The 20,821-nt window shown below is 46.6% G+C and overlaps 1 protein-coding gene across 4 annotated transcripts in view; it reads right to left on the bottom strand.

The window, feature by feature from the left end:
* LSAMP (limbic system associated membrane protein) overlaps positions 1 to 20,821 on the bottom strand; it is a 991,105-nt gene that overhangs the window by 149,227 nt on the left and 821,057 nt on the right. For all 4 annotated transcript variants that reach the window (XM_065675649.1, XM_065675651.1, XM_065675652.1 and 1 more), the window contains one exon: positions 5,528 to 5,760. In XM_065675649.1, coding sequence (XP_065531721.1) covers positions 5,528 to 5,760 — 233 coding nt within the window. The remainder of the gene's footprint in view (positions 1 to 5,527; positions 5,761 to 20,821) is intronic.

Genomic DNA, 20,821 nt, shown 5'->3' with positions numbered 1-20,821 from the left:
GTTCTGAATTACTGCTTCAGCATGAGCTGGGCTGCGTGTTAGAACAGCCTGCTTCTCCACACTAACGACAAAGGGAGTGCAAGGTGACCCACTCCAGTGGTAACACCTACATTTGGTTGGAGGAACCCCACTCTGGTTCATTGGCTCGGGCCGCAGGCTGGTGACCAACAGAAGTTACCTCCGCCTGATACGTGACTTCATGCTCCTATAAAACATGCTCATGTTCTTTGCTGCAGTTCTGCTCAGAAAGCCTTTTCGCAGTCATAATCTTTCCCCATCTCTGTCTTCAGCAATGAGGCCAAAGGGCTGAGTGGATGGTGGCAAATCCCTTCCTTCCCCAGCCATAGACCCAGCTCTTGTAAGGGGCTCACTGGCAGAGCAGTGCTTACACAGGGGAAGCCAGGCTGGCTTCAGCTGCCTTCCTGGGTAAACAATTTCTCTCTGCAGTGTTTTACCAGTCACCAGCACAAAGTCCTTTAATTTCAGGGGAGGGGACTGAGAGGGGGCACAGCTAATCTACCACATCATAGAGTTAATAATAGATCTTCTATGGTTAAATCCCAGCAACAACAAATACATCTTTATACCACTTTGAAACAATGCATGGTCAGTCTGAACCTCTGCAAGCAAGGAGCTCTACAAAGGCAATTCTTAACGGAGAAAGGCTACACCCTGTGGTTCTTTTCATACACGAATGCCTATCAGTTTGAAAGAAAACTGTAGGATTTGGCCTTTAGCTGCTATACATTTGACTTGGAGTTTGTGATTAGGGCTAGGCAGTAAACAAGAATTCCTCTTTGTGAAAATTTGCTGCTGACGGTTCCAAATTTGATTTCATTTTGCCAAAATCACAAAGCCCTTTTGATTTTTGTTTCTTGTCATGAAATAAACATTAAAGCAAGGGAGAGCCCACATCTTTGAACAGCCAATAACTGGTAACCACAAGAAATGTTAGTGAGCCTGCAGGATTCCCAGGGTCTGAGCACAAATGCAAACCTGAGTTCTTCATACCTCAGCTGAATGCTCTATTTTTTAGATAGGCAGTGGCAATGCTGTACCTTTTTCTCATCCCGATTTTGACAAGAAAAAGCACCTCAAACCTGTAAAACCTTCCCTATTAAATTTTAATCAAAGCCCAAACCAGTGAAATGCTTTAATTTCACTGAAAAGTTCCCAACCATCTCCATTCACAATGCTGCCTTGCTGTAAAGGCTCTGGCCTGCAAATACAGCAACCATCTGCTTGCTCCTAGTTGAAAGAGTTATTCCTTTAGCCTGACTTGGACAGGCCTAAGACTTTATTGCAGAAACCTTTTAAACCCAATGCCTGCTAAAATCACTGTGCCTTTTGTGCCTGTCACCCTGATGAGACAAATAAGGGGGCTGGAACTAGATGATCTTAAGATCCTTTTCAACCCCAACCATTCTGTGATTCTATGACTATAGGGATTTCTCCACTGATATTTAATACCTGAGAAGGGCTTGAAGATATAGCTCTAAAAGAATAACCCAAGGTAATGCTGGGAAAGGGGCAGCCACCACATCCTCATTATAACTGATTATCCTGGAACAAGTCACTCAACATACTGGAATGAGCAATTAAACATCTCATTTATAAGGATAATGATACAGTAAAAGAAAAAAATTAGCAATGTACTTTTAGTAAGCACACATGATAGCATCCCAGCCTCATTCCTTTTTTTTTTTTTCAGGATATCTGACATAAAAGATAACGCAGGAGCAGTATGTATGATGATGTGATATATTCTGACTTCAGAAGGTCTAACAGTCTCTTGAACAAGCTAACAGAATATGGGGGATGTTAAATCACCATCAGGACACTTCAAACAGCTCTAATCACCAGACTGCTTTCCACCAGGGACGGAGGTTTCAGTGGGTTGCTACCACAGTCCACTTTTGTGCCCTGATCTCTTCAATGCTTTAATTAACACCTTCATAATGAAACGGAAAGAAGGCACCTGACTTTCATTGATGACACCAAGTTGGGGGCATGTGCAAGTTCTTTGGAGACCAGGATCTCCAATGGTCTCCATGGAGAAACCAACCAGATGGCATCCAACTACAGTGAACACGAAGTGCTATGCTCAGGAAGATGGGGGGAAACAACTAATGCCTAAATACAGGAGTGGGGAATGAGCTACAGACTGTGCTGCAAACCAGTAAGAGAGGCTTAGAAAACAGCAGAGAGAATGAATATGCAAAAGCAATGAGGCACTCATAAAAAAAGGGTAAATCCCATCTCATTCCAGGGTTAGGTAAGTGAAGTATGATACACAAAACACACCTTGTACTTTTATCTGCACAGCTTAATCCTAAACTGGAACTCTTGCTTTGGTTTGGACAGTACACTTAAGGAAACATGTAGACAAACCACATATTAGTGAAATCCACATGACATAAGGGTTGGAAAACATGACCTGTGAGAAGCAGTGGGACTGTTAAGATGGCCTAGAGAGGTCTGCAACACAAGGATTAATGGGCTTCTAGCAGACAAAAGGTAGTTTGGAGTAAAAGGAGAAATTACCACCACGTGTCTTTGAAGGACCAGAAATAATTGGCAGCAAAATCAATTTGGATCATAAAAGCTTTCCAAGTCAAAGAGAGTATAATAATGGCCATGCATTGGTTGTGCAGGCACAGGGTGTCTTCAAAGAATACATGTTGGGGGCAGCTACTGTATAGCTGATCTTGTCTGACTGCATGGAGAAGGGCCAGACTACCTCTTATGGGTCCTTCCAGCTCTTTGCTACTCTGATCAGATGCCAACAGAAATATCCGGGGTAGTAAACAGAGAGATTCACTAATAGCCATTACACCTCAACTGAAGCAGCACAAAATGCTTTTTGAGTGAGGTGGTGATTGAAAGCAGCCTCTCCATGCATTCACCCCAGTGCAGAGAGCGCAATACAAGCATCTGTTAGCAACTGAGCTAGGCAGAGACAGATGCTTCCAATCCAATCTACCCTGCAAGCAGTGGGTTGGAAAGACAGAAGAGATGGCCATGGGATGCCTACTTCTACCAGAGGAGTTGGCTTTAAGTTTAAAAAGGAGGAAAGACTTAAGAAGAAGACTTTTTGCTGTTGTTTCACTACCCCTCTTCTAGACCTCTGCAATATGTTTCAGCTGAGAGTAGACATACATACTTAAGAGAGGAAAGGAGCAGACTGAGTAAGCTGTCTATGCAGAGATGGGTGCTGGCTGACAAGGTAGAATTGGCTCTTTCCTTGAAAATACAGAAGGACATAGGCACACACATTAGAGAGGTGATGGCCCTCTTTCTGAGACATGCTGCTGCAGCTCTGACCAGCAGCGTTCACTGAGCAGAGCTCACCCCAGGGAAAGCTGATTTTCTGAAGGGAGGAAAGGACCTGCTCCTAGAATGCAACTCCATTACCCTGCAGTGATCTCAGGATACACCAAAGCCCATCTATTTCAGCTGGCACTGTGGACAGGGAAATGGTCTTCTCTGATTAAAAGGGCTCTGGCATCACTCTAGTAACTTCCTACCTGTTTGTTAGTCTCTGCTATAGCTATCGCATTGTTTCTAGGGGTAATAGGGGCTGGGTTTTCACACTGGCTATACAGATAAGGGAGTTCAACTGGGGGAGATTAAGGACCTGCCTTTGGCACACAGCGCAGTGGAGAGCAGAAATACCCGTGACAGTGCTAACTGAGAAGAACAAGAAGCCCCCTATTGCTGCCAGGGCATGAGCAGCTACCATTGCAGGATCTTCCACTAACAGATCCAGGCATCACCAATGGGTGCAAGGCTAGCAGAGAGTCTCTGACCTTGCTTTGGTCTCCCTGGGCTTGTTCATAGAGAATCATTGACCATCATTCCAGGAATCCTCCTGCCAGATTACCAGGCACACTTGTTGACCACCGTGTTATTTAATCTTTTCAGGAGGTGCATTTTCTTTTTCTTCCTTTATTTTTACATTTGGGATGCCCAGAGCTTCACATAGCCAATGATTTTAAATGCACAAACACAGAAAGAATTAAATAAAATACACTGAATAAATACAACTAAAAAGCTTAAACTCAATATCCAAACTCCTTTCATTTTTACTAGCGGCAGGCTATTTTTCAGGCAGACAACCTCCAAATCTGAGAATAATAATAATCAATATGAGAAAATAATAGTCAGAGAGGAAAAAAGATTATTTTCTAGCAGATACTATTCTGTAACAAATTAGTTTTATTAGTTCAGGTTATTTTTAAAGCATGGTTTTAAAATGATGAGTATAACTCTTCCAAATGGAAAAGGATTTTGTAGTTATATTCTGCTTGGGTTTTTTGGTTTTGTTTTTGTTGTTGTTTTTTTTTTTGGTTTTTTTTTTTTACCAGATTAAATTTAATTTGGGGAAAATCAAAGCTCTGAGTTTCACCTAATTACAGGGTTACAGGACCTGGGGCTTTAAAAGGAAGCACGAGTTTGCAGTGGGTTTGTTCTTAAACCTGTGGTGGGCGTTAGAACAAAGATTATCCACAGGTACCTTGTTTACAGGCACCTAGATTATTTAGGTGTGCCAAAACCTGTATTTTCTCATCCTCGGAAAGGTGGCAGTCTTTCAGAGCTGGACACCCACATGTTTAGGTGAAAACTAAGCCACAGAACTCAATTTTCTTGCTTAGGCCCATGTCTAATAGGCACAAATGGAATTAATAATACATGTGCATGGCTGTAAAATTCATTTGTACCTATGTTTTTCTTGGCAGGTAAATGGAAATGGTGTGCTGTCAGATTTTACCAGCAACAAAACACCTACAGCCAGTTAGCTATGCGGCAAGGCAGGGTACACCTCCACGGCTGGTGAGTGCATTGCACGCTCCAGCAAACACTCAGCCAAGCCAGGAGAGCTGCTATTCACACTGCTGGGGAGGATTTTGTGCAAGAAAACTAAGCAGGAGCTTTCTGTCTCACTAAACTCACATGTTAAACATCACCTCTGACCATACATCCAGACTTCACCTTGCAGAGAAACACTCTGTATGCTACTTAGCCCCCAGCATGCCGAGTGATACCAGCAAGAGTCCCTTCATGCATGCATTTATATCCAGAGAGATTCAGACTCTTGTTGAGGGACATAAAAATCTGCAGCCTTTGGGGTTACCAGACAAAGAAGAAGAAACAACAAACTCCTGCCTGAATGATAATGTAGAAGCTGAATATATCTGTAATATGTATCACACACATTCATACACAACTATCTACCTAAGCTGCTCTATAAATATTTTAGATAAATAGGCAGATAGACAGAATGGTGTGAAGATTAAAAGCAAAGCAAACCAAAACTGAGTAAATTCACTCATTTGGTATTCTGGACTGGACAGGATGGAACAAATAAACTCCATAATGCCCTTACCAGTATTGGTGATCTCCTTAGTTGTGTTTACTCTGTTACACCACGAAAGAATACCGACTTTGGGGTTTCCCTAAGATAGTTACAGAACCCTCCACCCACTGTGTCTTGCTCTTTGCTTCTCTTCTCAGCCATGCTGCTTACCTTGCACGATCAAGTAAACCTGGGAAGTCTTGGGGTGATGCTGTGTCTGCACTGAACACGTGTAGGACCCCTCATCGTAGACATCCACTTTCTGGATCCGCAGGCTGTATTCCAGGGGGTTTCTCTTCTCCAGCTCTACTCGAGGGTCCAGAGACCACTTGTCCTCTCCCGCAAAAATGATGCCGGAACGGTTTAACCAGGCCACCTTGGAGCTTCTGTCTTCTACATAACACCTGCAGAGGACGAGAAAGAGGAGGGGGAGATTAACAAACCCCTCCATCATCTCTGTTTTGTCTTTTCCATTTACTGCTTTGCTCACGAACTCCACAGTACTCTCTTGCCTTGCCAGAGAACCACATCATCTCCTCACCATTGCTGCCCCATGGTCATGTATTTCACAGTGGTTTTTGGAAGGGTTTCAGAAACATTTGGTCCATGGGATCTGTAGCGTAAACCTGCACCAAAAAAAGACTTTGGAAGGCTTCAAGAGATCCTGGTCACTAAATCCCTTCTAATACTGCCAATGGGAAAGGTCAGAAGGAGTTCTTTCACCTTCAAGTATACAAGAGTGTTATTTCCCAGACCCCTGCCAAGCCTGGTGGGCAAGGGTTCAGGGCTGTGTCAGCTAAGGGCACAGCCACTCTATCCCTCAGTTTCAGCAGCATGCGGGGAAGGAGCTCTAGTGCATGTCCCCTCTCCATCCCCTTAGCAAGAAACAGCTTTGTCAAAAAGGGGATTCACTCCTCCAACACCACACTCCTAACACACACACACACAGGGTCTTGCCAATGCACATCTACCTGCTTGGGCAGGCAAGTGCAGATTTTAGGGTGCAAAGGAGAGGCTTCAGGGGTGTCACTGCCATCCCTTTGACACATGCAGCATGTCCTGGCAACATCCCAGTTGAGACAAGAGAGGAGGAATGACAGCAAGGGGCAGCAGGCAGAGGAGCAGCAGCAGGACCAGCAACTGCCATAGGCTTGATTGCCAACCACTACAAGGCAGAGGGTAGACTACCCAGTTGGAGCTGCATGACAAGCATTTTGTTCCTTATCAGAAGGTGCTGTGAAGACAAATGCATTCTGGGCCAAGGCACCTGCTCTGTACCACTTCCCACCTCCAGAGGGTGGCTTGCACAGAGGAGATGAGGAGATGCTGATGAGAGGTCTAAGGCTGAAGAAAACATGGGGACATCATTCCTCTTTCCCCCGGCAGCCATACCCATCAGGGCCAGGCTCAGACAGGCTGGGAGGGTTTGCCCTGCAGCAGCAAACACCGTGTTTGTTCTGCGGATAAAGAGGGAAGCTTAGCCTCCAGAGCTGTTGCTCCTTCACCTCTCAGAGCTCTGCCCACAGCCTACCAGCATCCAAATAATCCAGCATCTCTCCCCATAGCTAATCATGCATGCATTGTGCTTGCAAGAGCAAAGAGAGAGGAGAAAGATTGTTGCTTCAAGATAAGACAAGTATTTGACAGTAGGCTTTCATACAGTCTCTTAGCACAGGTCAGACGCTTTCCAAGTTCCTCTATTTGAATGCATTTCATTCATGCTGTGCTGCAGCTGCCGTCCCTTGCGACATGACCCTACTGTTACAGCCAGCAGCTCTCACCCCTTCCCTTTAGCATGCCCATGGATGCTCTCCTAGCTCTTCCAGGGTTTCCTGTGGGCAGGAGGAAGGCCAGGCTGCGTGCACATCAATGGGAGGCTTGCCATGCTGCTGGGCAAGCTGGAAGCAGCTCTGGTATGACAAACATTTGTTTTACAGAGCAGCCCAAAAGGCCCAGTCGGCACTGGCACCATCCAACCAAGGAAGGCCAGAAGCCCACGCTCCTGGCCAGGCAGGCACTTGCCTTAAGGTAAGCTCTCAGCTGCGATCTATGTTGTTTTTAAAAGCTGCGCTTTGGCAGGGTACTACTTCTACATGTAGAAACCAGCACCACTGTGACACGGTTGGACAGAGCATTGGGCGACATGGTCTAGTGTGAGGCGTCCCTGCCCATGGCAGGGGGTTGGAACTGGATGATCTTAAGGTCCTTTCCAACCCTAACTATTCTATGACTCTATGGCAGTGCCCTGGTTCAGCTGGGCAGCCCAGAATGCAATCACCAGTGATAGCAGGTAGAAGCAAGGACCCAGGGAGAACACTGAACCCCAGACCTGGGAGCAGGGACCCTGTAGGAACACCCAGAGTTGTCTCCAGAGCCAGCTGCCTTAGGGTCACCAGTCTTCTTGCACACACATTTTAGAGTCGAGTCAGAATTGGGGGTTAAATCTTTTCCAAAGGTGTTCAGAGCCCCTTTCTGGATTGTGAGAGCTCCAAGGGGGTGGCCATGAGCAGCTAAGCAGATTAACAGCTAAAGCTTCTGAGTCACCTCTGAAAATCCCCCAGCACACCAATGCACTGCACCAGCCCTGGCAAGATGCTTTCTGGACCTACACTGCAGTGCTACGTGATACAGTGCAACACACTGTGGCTCTGCCTTGCACCTAGTCAGTAAAAGCCTCTGCTTGGAGGGAGTGAAGATGACCCTGCGATGTCAGGAACAGCTCAGTAGTGCAGCTGGAGCAGAGCCTCATCCTCTCTCTGCTGATGGGACACTCACCCAGGGACCTTCCCTCCTCTTTGCTGAAGAGAAAACATGTTAAGACCTGTTCTACACCTGCTAAGGTCAGCCCTATGAAGATGGTCAATAGCTACAGTCAAACAACCTTGCAAGGAAAATGGGAAGGGTAAGTGAAATGGATTTGAGCTGTTCTCTTCAGCATACCTGTTCCTCTCAAGCTGTCAGGGAAAATCAACATACAAGCGTGGAAATTCCAAGTCCTGGCATGCTCTGAATATGAATCCATGTGGATGAGAATAGAATCCACTAGGCTGGAAAAGACCTTTGAGATCAAGTCCAACCTTTAACCCAGGACTGCCAAGTCCATCACTAAACCACAACCCTAAGGGCCTAACGTACATGGTTTGTGAACACTTCCAGGGATGGTGATTCCATCACTGCCTTAGACAGCCTGTTCCAATGCCTGACCACCTTGTGGGGAAGAAATTGTCCCTAATATCCAACATAAACCTCCCCTGGCACAGCTTGAAGTTGTTACCTCTTGCCCTATCACTTGTTACTGGGGAGAGGAGACTGAGCCCACCTCCTGGCTCCATCCTCCTTTCAGGTAGTTGTAGAGAGTGATAAGATCCCCCCCTTGAGCCTTCTCCTCTCCAGATGATGCATCTCAGTATGTCTATCTGCACACACACACCCTCTTAGTCTGCCACCCAGCTGTATGGATCACGCTTTAATAAGGATTTATGGTGATGATTTTCACAGTGTAATAAGTGTTAATTCAATACTAATAGAATATTAAATGGCACGTTAACTGACATTCTAACTGCAATGCAATAGGAGCATGGCATCAGCAACATATCAAATGACTCTTATTGTTCACTAATAATCAATAATCAAGTTCACAGAGACAGTCAAACACTTTTCATTAGGCTTATTGAAAGCATTAGCACCAGCATCAGCGAACGCTAATAAACGATTTGTGATCCATCCATTTTGCTTTTCCTTAGCGGTTCAGGTTTAATTTCTTGACATCTCTGATGCAGCTAACAAGAGGACCAGCTAGTGGTGATGGTCACGACTTGCACAATCACTGCAGGGACTTGGCAGTTATTGATCTTAGCACCATTTCAAACCACAGAAGGGACTTGCCATCCTGCCCCTTTAGCCCTCCTTGGCACCTGGGGTTTTTTTAGTGATGGCACCATATTTCGCTGTTACAGATTTGCTTCCGGTTCTCCCACAGTAGCTAACAACCACATGACAACCAGCCAGGACGGGACGGTTGGAAACTGGATGTGGAGAAAGGAACCTGGGCCATCCCCACATGCCTACCCCAGCCTCAGTTTCCCCAATTGCAAATGCAGATGATGGGGCTGTGCTGCAGGAGGGAGAGAAGAGGAGGGGGTGAAACTTTTGCTGCAGGAGAACACTTTATGACTTTTAGCAGGAACCATCACTTCAAATGGGCATCAGTCAGCAACTGTATTGTGCACCACTTGTGTTTGCTGGGTTTTTTTCCTTTGCCTTACTCTTTGTTGTTTCTCTTTTCATTGTTAGTATTAATAATGTCATTAGTATTAATAGTATTAGTATTATATTATACCTTATTTTAATTATTAAACTGCTCTTATCTCAATCCACAGGTTTTGCCTTTTTCCCGATTCTCCTCCCCATCCTGCTGTAGGGGGAATGTGAGCGAGTGGCACCTCGTTGCCAGCTGAGGTTAAACCAGAACACTCTCTAACAAGCAGTGCTGGGGCAAAGCAGCACTCGTGCAAGCCTGCCTTCATAGACTCTGAGATAAACTCCATCTGCATAAGGAAGATGTATTTTTTCCCTCTTCTTGAAAGCATTTGGCTTTATTCCTATTGATAGGTGGGAAAGCAAGAGAAGAAAAGGAGAGAGAGGCTCAGCCATCCACAGCTCGCCTGATGAGCACCAAGGCTGGAGGTCTCACCACCCGCTCTGCCTCACTTGGTGCTTGACTCCTAGGCTCCAGGGACTCCTGCTTCTCCTCCCATCAAGGCATCACCACACTGTGCACTGATTTCCTAGCATGTTGCTGTAACACTCCTCGCAGTTGATGTTGTGTCTGTCACTCCAGCAGCTCTCGGCCCTAAGCTTTCCACCTCCCTTCCCTCTAGGGAACAGATGGGCACGCTGCTGAGAGGCGGCATTTGGTTGGAAAGCCCCAGCACAGGCTCTGCGGGCTGGAAGCCCCACTGCCAGGGTGGGAGATGCAAGAGGTGAGGAGGAGGATATAGGAGAGCTTGGGCTCACCAGCGTTCTTCCCCTCCTGCCTCAGAGAAACCAGCACAGCAGCTACGGCCCTAGGCTATGGAGATAGAGTAAGGGTATATTACTGCCTTCAAGGGGGTCTTTTCAGGGTAAGTTTAATGGTGTCTGGAAGGGGTGGATGATATTTAGAGCCTAAAGTGATGAAGAGGCAGGAAGGAAACCCTCGTAAAGTTGCTGTTTAAATGATTACTTTAACGTGGCAGGGATTTTACAGCATTATCAATGATGTATTGGGTCACCTTGAACCTGAGATAATTGTTTTGGGTTTTTTAAGCGTTGTTGTCATTCCAAATAAGTATTTTTGTTTATAGCAGACCCAATCCCACCATTCTCTGCCACAACCCCACTACTGAGAAGAAGTGACCTGCTAGGATTAATGAAATACTTTGCCAGCAAGCTACAGCTCTTACCTCAGATAGGGGAAAAATCAACAAATAGTGTGGTTTTGGACTGCATTTTCCACCCTCTTTCTCCAAAGCACGTTGTGGCAACAGTTCTGTCATAATTCCCACACTCCTCTTTAACCATCTCTTCACCATTAATGCTTTGATTGGCTCTTCTGTAAGACAATCTCTGTGCAGCAGGCCAAAACTTGGTGCTGCGGTGAAGCACCCAAAACCCACCCCATTGCACTCGCCAAGGGAGACGACCCCTTTCCACCAGAGGATGTCAGAGCCCGCCCTGGATCAGATCTCCTGCCTTCCCCTCGGCTCTGTGATGAGCCTGCTCTAATCTTCTCACTTCACACAGGCGCAGGATGCAGCTAACAACTTCCCCTGCTGCCCTCTACCCCCAGCAGCAAAGTGGCAAGAGGGAAAAGAGAGAGGGATCAAACACGGCTTGTTCGCCACAAAGCAACGTCAGCTCCCGGCTGCCAGCTCTGAATGTGCAAGACAAATTCTCTGTTGTGTTGCAAAGTATGATCCTGGAAAGCTAATGTGGTGGTTAAGCACAGTAACAGCAGCCTTGCGAGGAAAGCTCCAGAGCAAATCACGCTTGTGCTGTTTGGTCTTGTCTTCTTATGCTGTTCAACCCTTCCTTGCACAGCAAGCAAGGACTGGAACACAGCAATGGTCAACCTGGGGGGACAGTAAGACCCCGGCCCTACTGCTGTGCCCCAGCACGGACATGGGCAGAAAGGTCTAGGGACAGACCATGGGCACGCCAGCCGTGACCCACTGAGGCAGGGTGCTCAGCGGACGAGTCCAGCCAGACCCCGCAATGACACTGCAGTGCTGGACCCTGCCAGCACATCAAGAGCAATGCAGCGCTGCTGCTGCAGAAGCCAGCTCCCTGTCCCTGGTGTACAGTCCCCACCACAGCACATAGGAGCAGACATTCTAGAGGACTGGTGTAGGAGCTGTTGGTTCCCACTGCTATGGATCAGGCTCTCCTCAGCAGGAGATGCTACAGAAGACAGTCATAGCTGAAAATACCTTCATCTCTGCAAAGGCGAGGGCCCTCTAAGTGGATGGCAGTGGGATACTACATCAACCAAGCATCTGAAACTTCCTTTCAGCCAAGCACCAAAAGCCTCATTTTACCAAATTTGAATGCACGCAGGTGTGAGGTACTGCTCAAACTCCTCCTTCTTCTCCCTGTCACCACTGCTTCTCTCTTTCCCCAGCCTCGTCCAGCTGCTCTCCTCTCCTGATGCGCCACAGCCCACAGCAGGGTCACTGTTTGAGAATGAATGCTGTGCCAAAGCAAGATGGATTTCCAAAGTGTGGCATAAATAACTCCTGAGCCATTACTGCCAGCGTGATAACACGGGCCCTCAGAGGGATTTAGAAACTACTGCTTAAAGCCAGTCCTGCACTGGAAAATGGAAGGAGGGGGAAACTGTCCATGCTTTCTTTCAGCCATATGATGCTGTGACCTTGGTCATTATACCTGTCTGCAGGTGTGTCTGCACTCAGGTGATGATTTGGGGCCATTCCTACTTAGGTCTAATGTGTTTGGAGTGGGTACCTCCCCTTGCTTCATATGGAAGGCTGTTCAAAGTCTTCCTGCTCTGCTGATTAGAAACCTAAGTCTAGAGTTATTCATGGCTGGTTTATACCCATTTTCTCTCATACCACCACCATCCTTTAGCTTAAATAGCTCTCCTCTCTCGCTGCTGCTTATCTTCCAGCATGTTCACAGAGAGCAACCATATTCCTTCTCAGCCTTCATCTCACTGGGCTCTACAAGCCAAACTCTCCTAGTTTCTTCTTGTGTGATAGGCTCTCTATTGTCCTAAACTTCCCTGTAGTCCTTCTCAGCACCTGCTCCAGTGCGAATTCCTCTTTTGTGACCAGAATTCATACCCAGCTTTCTAGATGAGGACTCCCCAGTGCCTTGTACAGAAATGTTCCTATCTCGCTCTCTCTCCCATCACCTCTTTTTAATGAAAGCAAAAAAGAATGGCAACTGGTGAATATGACTATCAGTGCAGAACTGCTCATCTGCTGTGAGCATCCTCGTCTCTCAGTCTATGTGATACACATGGAAAATGAAACCCAAGGAAATACACACACAAAAAAGCCAACCTAAAATGACAGCTAGCTGCATGGGCTCTCACTAGAAAATAAACAGCTGGCCTTAAAAAGGTTGTATTTTCTGTTAAAATGACTATTTAAGAGTATAGGTTTGTAGAGAAAAAAAAAAAAAACAAAACAGAAATCGAGCAATTATAGTAATTGTAATGCCAGTACTCTCCTACAGGGAGATGCAACTATATAACAGGGGTGGATGCAACTATATCAGAGTAAGAGAACTTCTACTGGCATGATTTATTGCTCTTTCCATCTGCTGGGGATCAGGATACCCGCATCAACAACTTCAGTTCATGTCCATTCCAGCAGAGGTACCTTCTCAAAAACACCAGTATGAGCTGCTATGAGCAAAGTTAACTCCATCCCAGCACAGTTTACAACTCAAAAATACAGGAAGAGCCTCAGACTATATCCAACCAGACCTAGGAAAAACCCTCTGTTTTCTTACAGCATAGCCAGGAAACCCTTAATGGCTCTTTGCCCACTCTGAGGCACGTATCTGGAGTGACTGTCTTCAGCTACAGGACTCTTGCCAGAGAAGACTTGCTCCCCACGTGTGTGCAGGGAGGCTGAACTGCTCTTTGGCTGATGCTTGCTCAAGTGCCAAGTGTTCTGACAGCTTGCATCAGGGTCTTGCACTGAGATCAGTCAGGAGGTTGAGAATGCTGAGGAGCCCCTGAGCTCCCTCTTTCCCTTTTGGGTTAGCTGAGGACTCCTCAGTGCCCCTTTTCAGTCCAGCCAGAAACCTGGCCCTGATCTTGATCCAGCATGATGAGGTGATGCTCATCAGCTGTGATCACACAGCCTTAGTGAAATGTCCAACCAGGAACATATGCCTCACTCTGCTGTCTGCAGCTCCCTGTAGCATCACAGGGCTCCTGTAGCATCAAAAGGGGAAACCAGGGAATAGCAGAGATGATACAGGAAGACAGTGGGGAACATTGCCAGATGATCTGCCCTTTGGTTGCACTGCACTTATGTTAAAGACTCTGTTTTTGCCATCGCTAAGACATGGGCTGACATTTAAAAAGTACCTGCAGTCACTTAGGAACTGAAATTCACTGAAAGACAATGATAATTAGTCACTTATGAGAACTGAATATTGGCTTTTATGCCGAAGTTGTAAAAGGACCTGAAATCAAACAGCTACTGATGAGTCTCTGCACCATTAGGACTTTTTCTGGTTGGGAGATACACCAAGAATGAGAATGGGAGTATCAATAAGGCACCCGCAGAGACTATCATCCCCTTTATTTTCCTTCACAAACTTCAGTAGTGGAAATCACCTCTTTCTTCTACCTGAACCTCCAGTACCCCACAGGTAACTTTGATGTGGTCACCATGAGGCAACTCCAGGAAAGCTACTTCCCAACTTTTCCCTTGGCTTTCTCTAAAAAGAAGTGTGTTTCAGAGATGCTATCTCCTCCTCTGGCAGGAGGAGAGGGAGGGTTTGGCTGGGAAGTCCACGTGCCTCTGTATCTGGTAATTATCCAGCCGCGGAGGCAATGTGAAACGTTCTGTGCTGTCGTGGAGAATGACAGCACCTGGAGCTCCAGCACCCGGATAAAAAGCGGAGAGACAATCGGGCAGATGGAGAAAGGCAGTGCTACATCATGGGGTGGCAAGGCAGGGAGAGAAAGAAAGAGGGGGAGAGGCAAGAGCTGCCGAGAAACATCAAGACAGTTACTGGAGAAAGAGATAATGCCGCAGATTAGTAATGCAAAGGGCAGCTCTGAAAGAGTGGGGCAATGAGAAAGAACCGCAGGGGGGGCAGGTGAGGAGAGAGTGGGTGCAGAAGAGGGACAGCGCAAACACGAGAGAGAGCTTCAAAGCGGTTTGTGTGCTCTCGGGTCCCTTCCTCCCACCCCAGCCACAAGCTAAAAATGCAGGAGGTGGCACCAGAAGCTGTCACAGAGTAAGGGAGAGATTTGCAAATCAGCTCATTGCAGCTGAAGATAGACTTGGCACTGCAAACAGCTTGTGGATTCCAGTGGCTTGCTCGGGGAAGGGAACTACAGAACTTAAGACCAAAATAACTACAACTGGAACTTTGGGGCACCACCTCATGTATTTTGTAAGTGGAGAGATGAGAGGGAGGTTCCCCAACTCTCCCCCTCACAATCACATATGCAGAGGCACATATAAGCCTGAAAAACAGTCCCTGTGATCGATGCTATGGTGCCATGGCCCAATTCCAAAAAGCAAGGTGCCATGCGTGCCAACCCATGCAGCAGTGTGACAGCATCAGCGTGTGCTCCTGGGGCTGCTGCAAACAAGAGGCATGTCCACAGGACTGCAGAAGCCTTAGATGGGTGAGGAAGAGCTGACTGCCATGTGGCCCAAAGCCATGTATCACCTCTGTGAAGGTTTCTGACATGGGAAAATACAGCCAAACAGATTAGGACCAAAGGCTTGTCTGGGGCTGATGCTGGTCACCAGCCTTAATGCTTGCTGGGGTAGTGAACAAGATATCAGCAGTGACCAAGAGGTCTGCAGTGGCAGCACCTCTCCATGGAGAGGAGCAAATAAGTGCCCAGATATCCGCACCTGAATGTCTGGGGAAAGAAATGGGACTGGTAGCAGCAGTGAATGGTATTACAAGGTCAGAGCACTGGGCCACATGGTCCAGTAACCACCCTCCCATCATTAGTGACAGATGTTTCAGAGGATGGTGGAACACCTCCTGAAAGGACAATATAAATCACCAGCTACATAATTTCATGATCCTTCCCAGCCATAAAAGTCTATTAATCCAGCCCCAAGCAAATCACAGAATCACAGAACAGTTTGGGTTGGAAGGGACATTAAAGACCATCCCAGTTTCAACCCCTCTGCCACAGTCAGGGACACCTTCTGCTAGACCAGGTTGCTCCAAGCCCTGTTCAGCCTGGCCTTGAGCACTGCCAGGGATGGGGCAGCCACAGCTACTCCTTACAACTTCTTCCAGTGCCTCACCACCGTCCCAGTAAAGAACTTCTTCCTTATATCTCATGTAAATCTACTCTTTGTGTAATCTGGCTTCCTCTCTGAATGACGGCTTGCATTCCACCTTGTAAGTTTGTACTCTGCCTTTCTTATCCTCCAGCATTTCTCAAACCTCTGCCCCTTTTTCCTTTCTTTCAAATTCATTAACATCCTCATCCTGATGATACTTTCTGGCTGAGAATTTTGTCAGTTAACCATTAATTGGCACACAAATGAAAGAATATCAGATTACGGTGTTATGTGAAACTGGCAGGTGTCTCTTGTGTTTTGTACTATATGAAATAGTTCCTTTAACAGCTGAGACACACGCTACTCGACACAGGAATACGCTTTCTATTTTGTGGACTCTAATGTCCATTTCATCTCATACTTCCCCAAAAGGGAAAACAGAATAGCACATCTGAAGCATTAGCCTTTCTCCTGGCGGCGGTGGGAGAGAAAGACCCACACCAAGGAACTCTTTGGAGAAGCAAATCAGAGTGGGAATGGGAGCAGTAACAGTGAAAATAAAGACTTCTATTTCCCTTCTTTTCTGATCTCATGAGAGTATCAGAGGTGGCTCAAATAAGTTATCATCTTCTCTTCCAGGCATTTCCCTTGGGCTGCTAGCAGTAGAAGGGTGGCGTTTTGGGACGAATGAGAAAGCGAGCCCATCCTGTCTGCTCACTCCCTGCTGCTGCATTTCAACAAAGGACACCTCCTTGATGTGCAAACACTCTAGTTATTATTTACAGCTGACCTTTTCCTTCTCTAGCTCCTGCTGCTGCAGCGCGGCTGCTGGAGTCAGGGCTTGTAGAGATTGTGGAGACGATGTTTAGCGAAACACGTTGGCTTCCCTGCCTGTGCCAGAGCTGTCATCGGTGCCACTGTGGATTGAGCTGTACCCATGCAAGCAACGGTGGGAAATAGGAAATAAAAAGCCTAACGTAGACAAAGCCTTTGAGGAGCTTAACCCCTCTTCCCCTTTTCCATCTCTCTCCCACTTGAAAGCAGAGAACAGCTTCTGAGCAAGACACACACTCTCATTTCCATATCTAAAGCCAGTCCTGAAATACCATCACAAAATAATGCTCTGAGAGAGGCGACCACGAAGCAGATTCGCTTTGAGAGATTCTGCTGCTTCCCTTTTTCAATTCCACCACAAAACAACTGCCACCAAACACTGAGCGCACCTGGACTGGTGCAGTCAATCCAAGGCACCTTGGTACCAGAACGATACGGGGAATTGGAGGGAATTCAGAGGCAAACAACAGCAAAATCCATCAAGGGCTGGAAAGGGATCAGCATCTAAAGAAAGCTTAAAAACATTAAATATGTATAACTTGACTAAGAGAAGACTTAAAAGGGACATGTTGACAAGCTATACCTCTTTGAAAGCTGAAAGCACTGAGGGAAGAGAGGAATTATTTAGCAAGATGCCTAGGGGTCTAGAAAGGAGTAATGGGTCAGAAAAAGAAGAGAACTAAGCCTGCTCGAACTTGAGGAAAAACTTCTTGTCATCTACAAGTGACAATCTTGTGAAGAGTCTCCTAAGGAAAACAAGGAAGCCCCTATTGTTTCAGACATTTACAACAAAGTTAGGCCGAGCATCAGATGACGTGTGGGGAGCAGCTTCACAGGGGATGCTGAGAGACCAAACTACAGTGACCTGGTCTTACTGATTTTCCCCCGACCTGTTGGAGCTCGGCAATATATCAGGAGCAAACAACTCCTCTCCCAAGTTTCTTTCAGATGAAACAATGCTTTTTTCTGTTTTCACTTCACATGCAGCTAAATGGTTCTTGGCAAGACCTCAGACCTCTGTATACTGTACTGGAGTTAACTGGCACAGGTATGGTTTTGTTTTCATAAACAGGATCCGTTAGAAGTCATCCATGGCCAGGTTAAAAACTACTGATACAAAGACTAGAAGCGTTACTATTTCCAACAGCCATTGATGTCTTCTTGTAGTCCCAAATACCCTGCCAGTAAAGCTGTCAGGCACTTAAGAAGTCACAAGTGAAACTGTGCTTAGCATGGAAATTAAGATTTGTCAAACTGCTTTTGGGTCTACCAGCTCCCAAACTAACATACAAACCCCACATTTTCATAGCAGCATTTGGCACTGTGAGCTCCTTTACCAATATAGCCCCTTCTCTTGCTGCCTAAAATTACATACTTATGAAAATCTGTCCAACGGGTGTTCTACAACCAAAGTGTTGCAAACTTCAGACTCGCATGTTGTGTTTATATTGCGTGTTGAAGGACTCCTTTAAGTGGAAACCACAGCAAAGCTGTGACAGCTAGGCAGATGCTCAGTCCACTCTCTTTCCTTTATTTGCTGCTTTGCTAATTTGTGCCTCTCCCTAATGCTTCACTCTTGTCCACCATCAGGCCTTGCAAAAGGAGGCATCTGAAACAGACTTGCAGGGGAACTAAAGAGAAGCTGCTGGGAGGGACAACTCCCAAGAGCTTTGATCTGAGCTTACCTTTATCCCCACATTCACAATATGCCTTACAGAGGATGACATGTTTATGAATAAATAAATAGCAGAGGAGAGGGGTAAGAGTGGAAAAAAAGGAAATGTCAAGATACATTTGATGGGAGTTTCCACTGTTACCATGAAAGGCAGGAGTGGGCTTAAACCCTTATGATCAGAAACAATGGGAAGAAGGTATGATTCCTTGAGAAAGGTGGAAGGAACAATTCCCACAGCTAGATCTCCTTGCCATCAAACTAATAATAGTATCACCTTGTGTTGCCTTTCCTCCAAGACCTTTGCAGGACTTGGTCTTGCAAGGCAGCACATGTTGAACAGCAAGCAGCAGTTTTGTCGAAGAGACTAAGTGCTGTGGAACGGGAGCTCTTGTGCTTTGTGGAGAAGGAGTATTCTAACGCCTGTCTGGCACATGCAGGGAGACATTGGAGAAGGAAAGGATGCAACAAAAATGCAAAGTCAGACAAGAGAATTATTTTAGAGCTGGAAACAAAACCTGACAGAGCTGACCTGTCTCGTATGAAACTTTACTTGGCATGCATTGGTTGCATGAGGGTAGGGGGAGGAGGGCAGCGATGACTGCAAAAGAGCCTTCACAAACCCAGATACCACCTCCAGGCATACCTATCTCAGCACTCCAGTGAGAGATCATGCTTGTCTTTCTCGCTAATTGGGATCTGCCCAGGGACACACAAACAGAGCACACAGAACTTGCTGAAGCACAAGCTCCTCCTCCCCGTGGTTTGAAGGCAATCGTCTTGGGTCACTTGGCTCTGTGCTCTGGAGCCTGAATTCCAGCCCAGCTACTGATGGCAGCACAAGCACAACCACAGGGGATGCTCTGACTGCTTCTGCACCTTCTGACCTGCAGTCTTCTGCCACTGGCAAAAGAAGATGTGCAAATTGGCTGGAACACAGAACCCTTTTCATTTCTTAGCAAAGACAATGATGCTTATTCCAACTTGGAAGCATTTACCCAGGGATATCTTATCCGGATCCACTGACAACCCTGCCTCTTCTCCCAGGAGCCTGCTGTGAAACGAAACCTCTCCCCTGTGCACAGCTTATCCACAGCACGGATGAACCATTTCCCCACAGAGTTCCCTTCTATACAACTGGTAGGTTAGTTTCTGACATGGCTGGGTCTAAGGCTGCTTACATGGGCCTTGGCTGAAGCTGGATTTCTATTTCTGACTTGCTCTAAATAACTTCCAGAAGTCCACTGGTGCACAGAGAGATGCCAAACTGCACTTTCAGCTGGTATAAATCAAGGGCCAAGAAGGCGCCACTGAAGTAAATGGGGAAGCCTGGATTTACACTAGATGAGGATCAGCCCTGCTTCCTTACACCAGGCGCTAAATGAATTCATTAAATATAGCACTTCAGTCTGCTCAGCTAAAAGCAGCTCCAGCTGGCAGGAGGTTTCGGATCGAGGGAATGTTTAAAAGATGAGGATTTGTAGACTCCTCTGAGTTTACACTTGGCTAGAGGTAGGCTCTCATCAGCCGGGCAGGGCAGGACACATCATGCCCACCTGATGGGTGGCTGTGCATCCCCAGCCTCTGTGCACGGCATGACATTCACACAGGACCTCACAGCCTTGGGGTGACGATCTACACTTAAATTCTCCAGTGAAGGTGCTCAATTTAGAGAGCAGCAGGGCAGCAGAAGAGAGGTCCTGCGGTCCCTCCACCAGGCTGATGGGCTGAGTTTTTGGGGGGGGGGGGTTATTTCACTTGGGGTGGAGGTGGGGGACTGCACTGAGCTTCAATCTGCTGCAGGGTAAAGCATCAGCACCGGGGCAGGGAGAGCAGTTAGAGATTTGTGAGATAGGAGTGAAATGTTAGTTAATTTTGACATTAAACCCTAAATGGGAGGATGTTAAAGTTATTCTTAGCTGATGAAAAAAGAAGCTGTGCTGTGATCATCTGGCCTGCTCTCATGTATTGTACAGATCTCGTGATTCCTGCAGTTTAATCCCTTATCTGCTCACTAAAACAGATGGTGTTGCAGGCTCTTTGCAGGCTCTGACAAATATGACTGCACTGGGAATGCTGTTCGTATATCCACGCTTGCCGTACAACCCTCAGGACGACATACACTGGCTTGAGATGAAAGTTCACATCCGAAACACAATCTGCATAAAGGAATAGATCCTATTCTCTTTCGCTGCTGAGGTCTCTAATATGCATGGTCACACACAAGATATCTTCCTAGAGACACATATAAAAGTGAAAACAATGGGACACTCCAACACCTCCATCCTGAGCTCTCAGTCAAGCCCTCTCCCTTTGCCCAGGACGAGGGTGCATGTTGTGTTTCCTTAAGGAACAGATTTGCCTGCTGAACAGCAATGATACCTCCAATAAGCTGGAAAATGGACCTGACACCAATTCTTCTCTGACTTTACACTTACTGTTCCTTCCTTAGAC

The sequence above is a fragment of the Lathamus discolor genome, chromosome 4 (genome assembly GCF_037157495.1).
Source record: "Lathamus discolor isolate bLatDis1 chromosome 4, bLatDis1.hap1, whole genome shotgun sequence".
In the NCBI taxonomy this organism is placed as follows: domain Eukaryota; kingdom Metazoa; phylum Chordata; class Aves; order Psittaciformes; family Psittacidae; genus Lathamus; species Lathamus discolor.
Note: the sequence above shows the minus strand (reverse complement) of the source record. Positions and strands in the feature narration are given on the sequence as shown.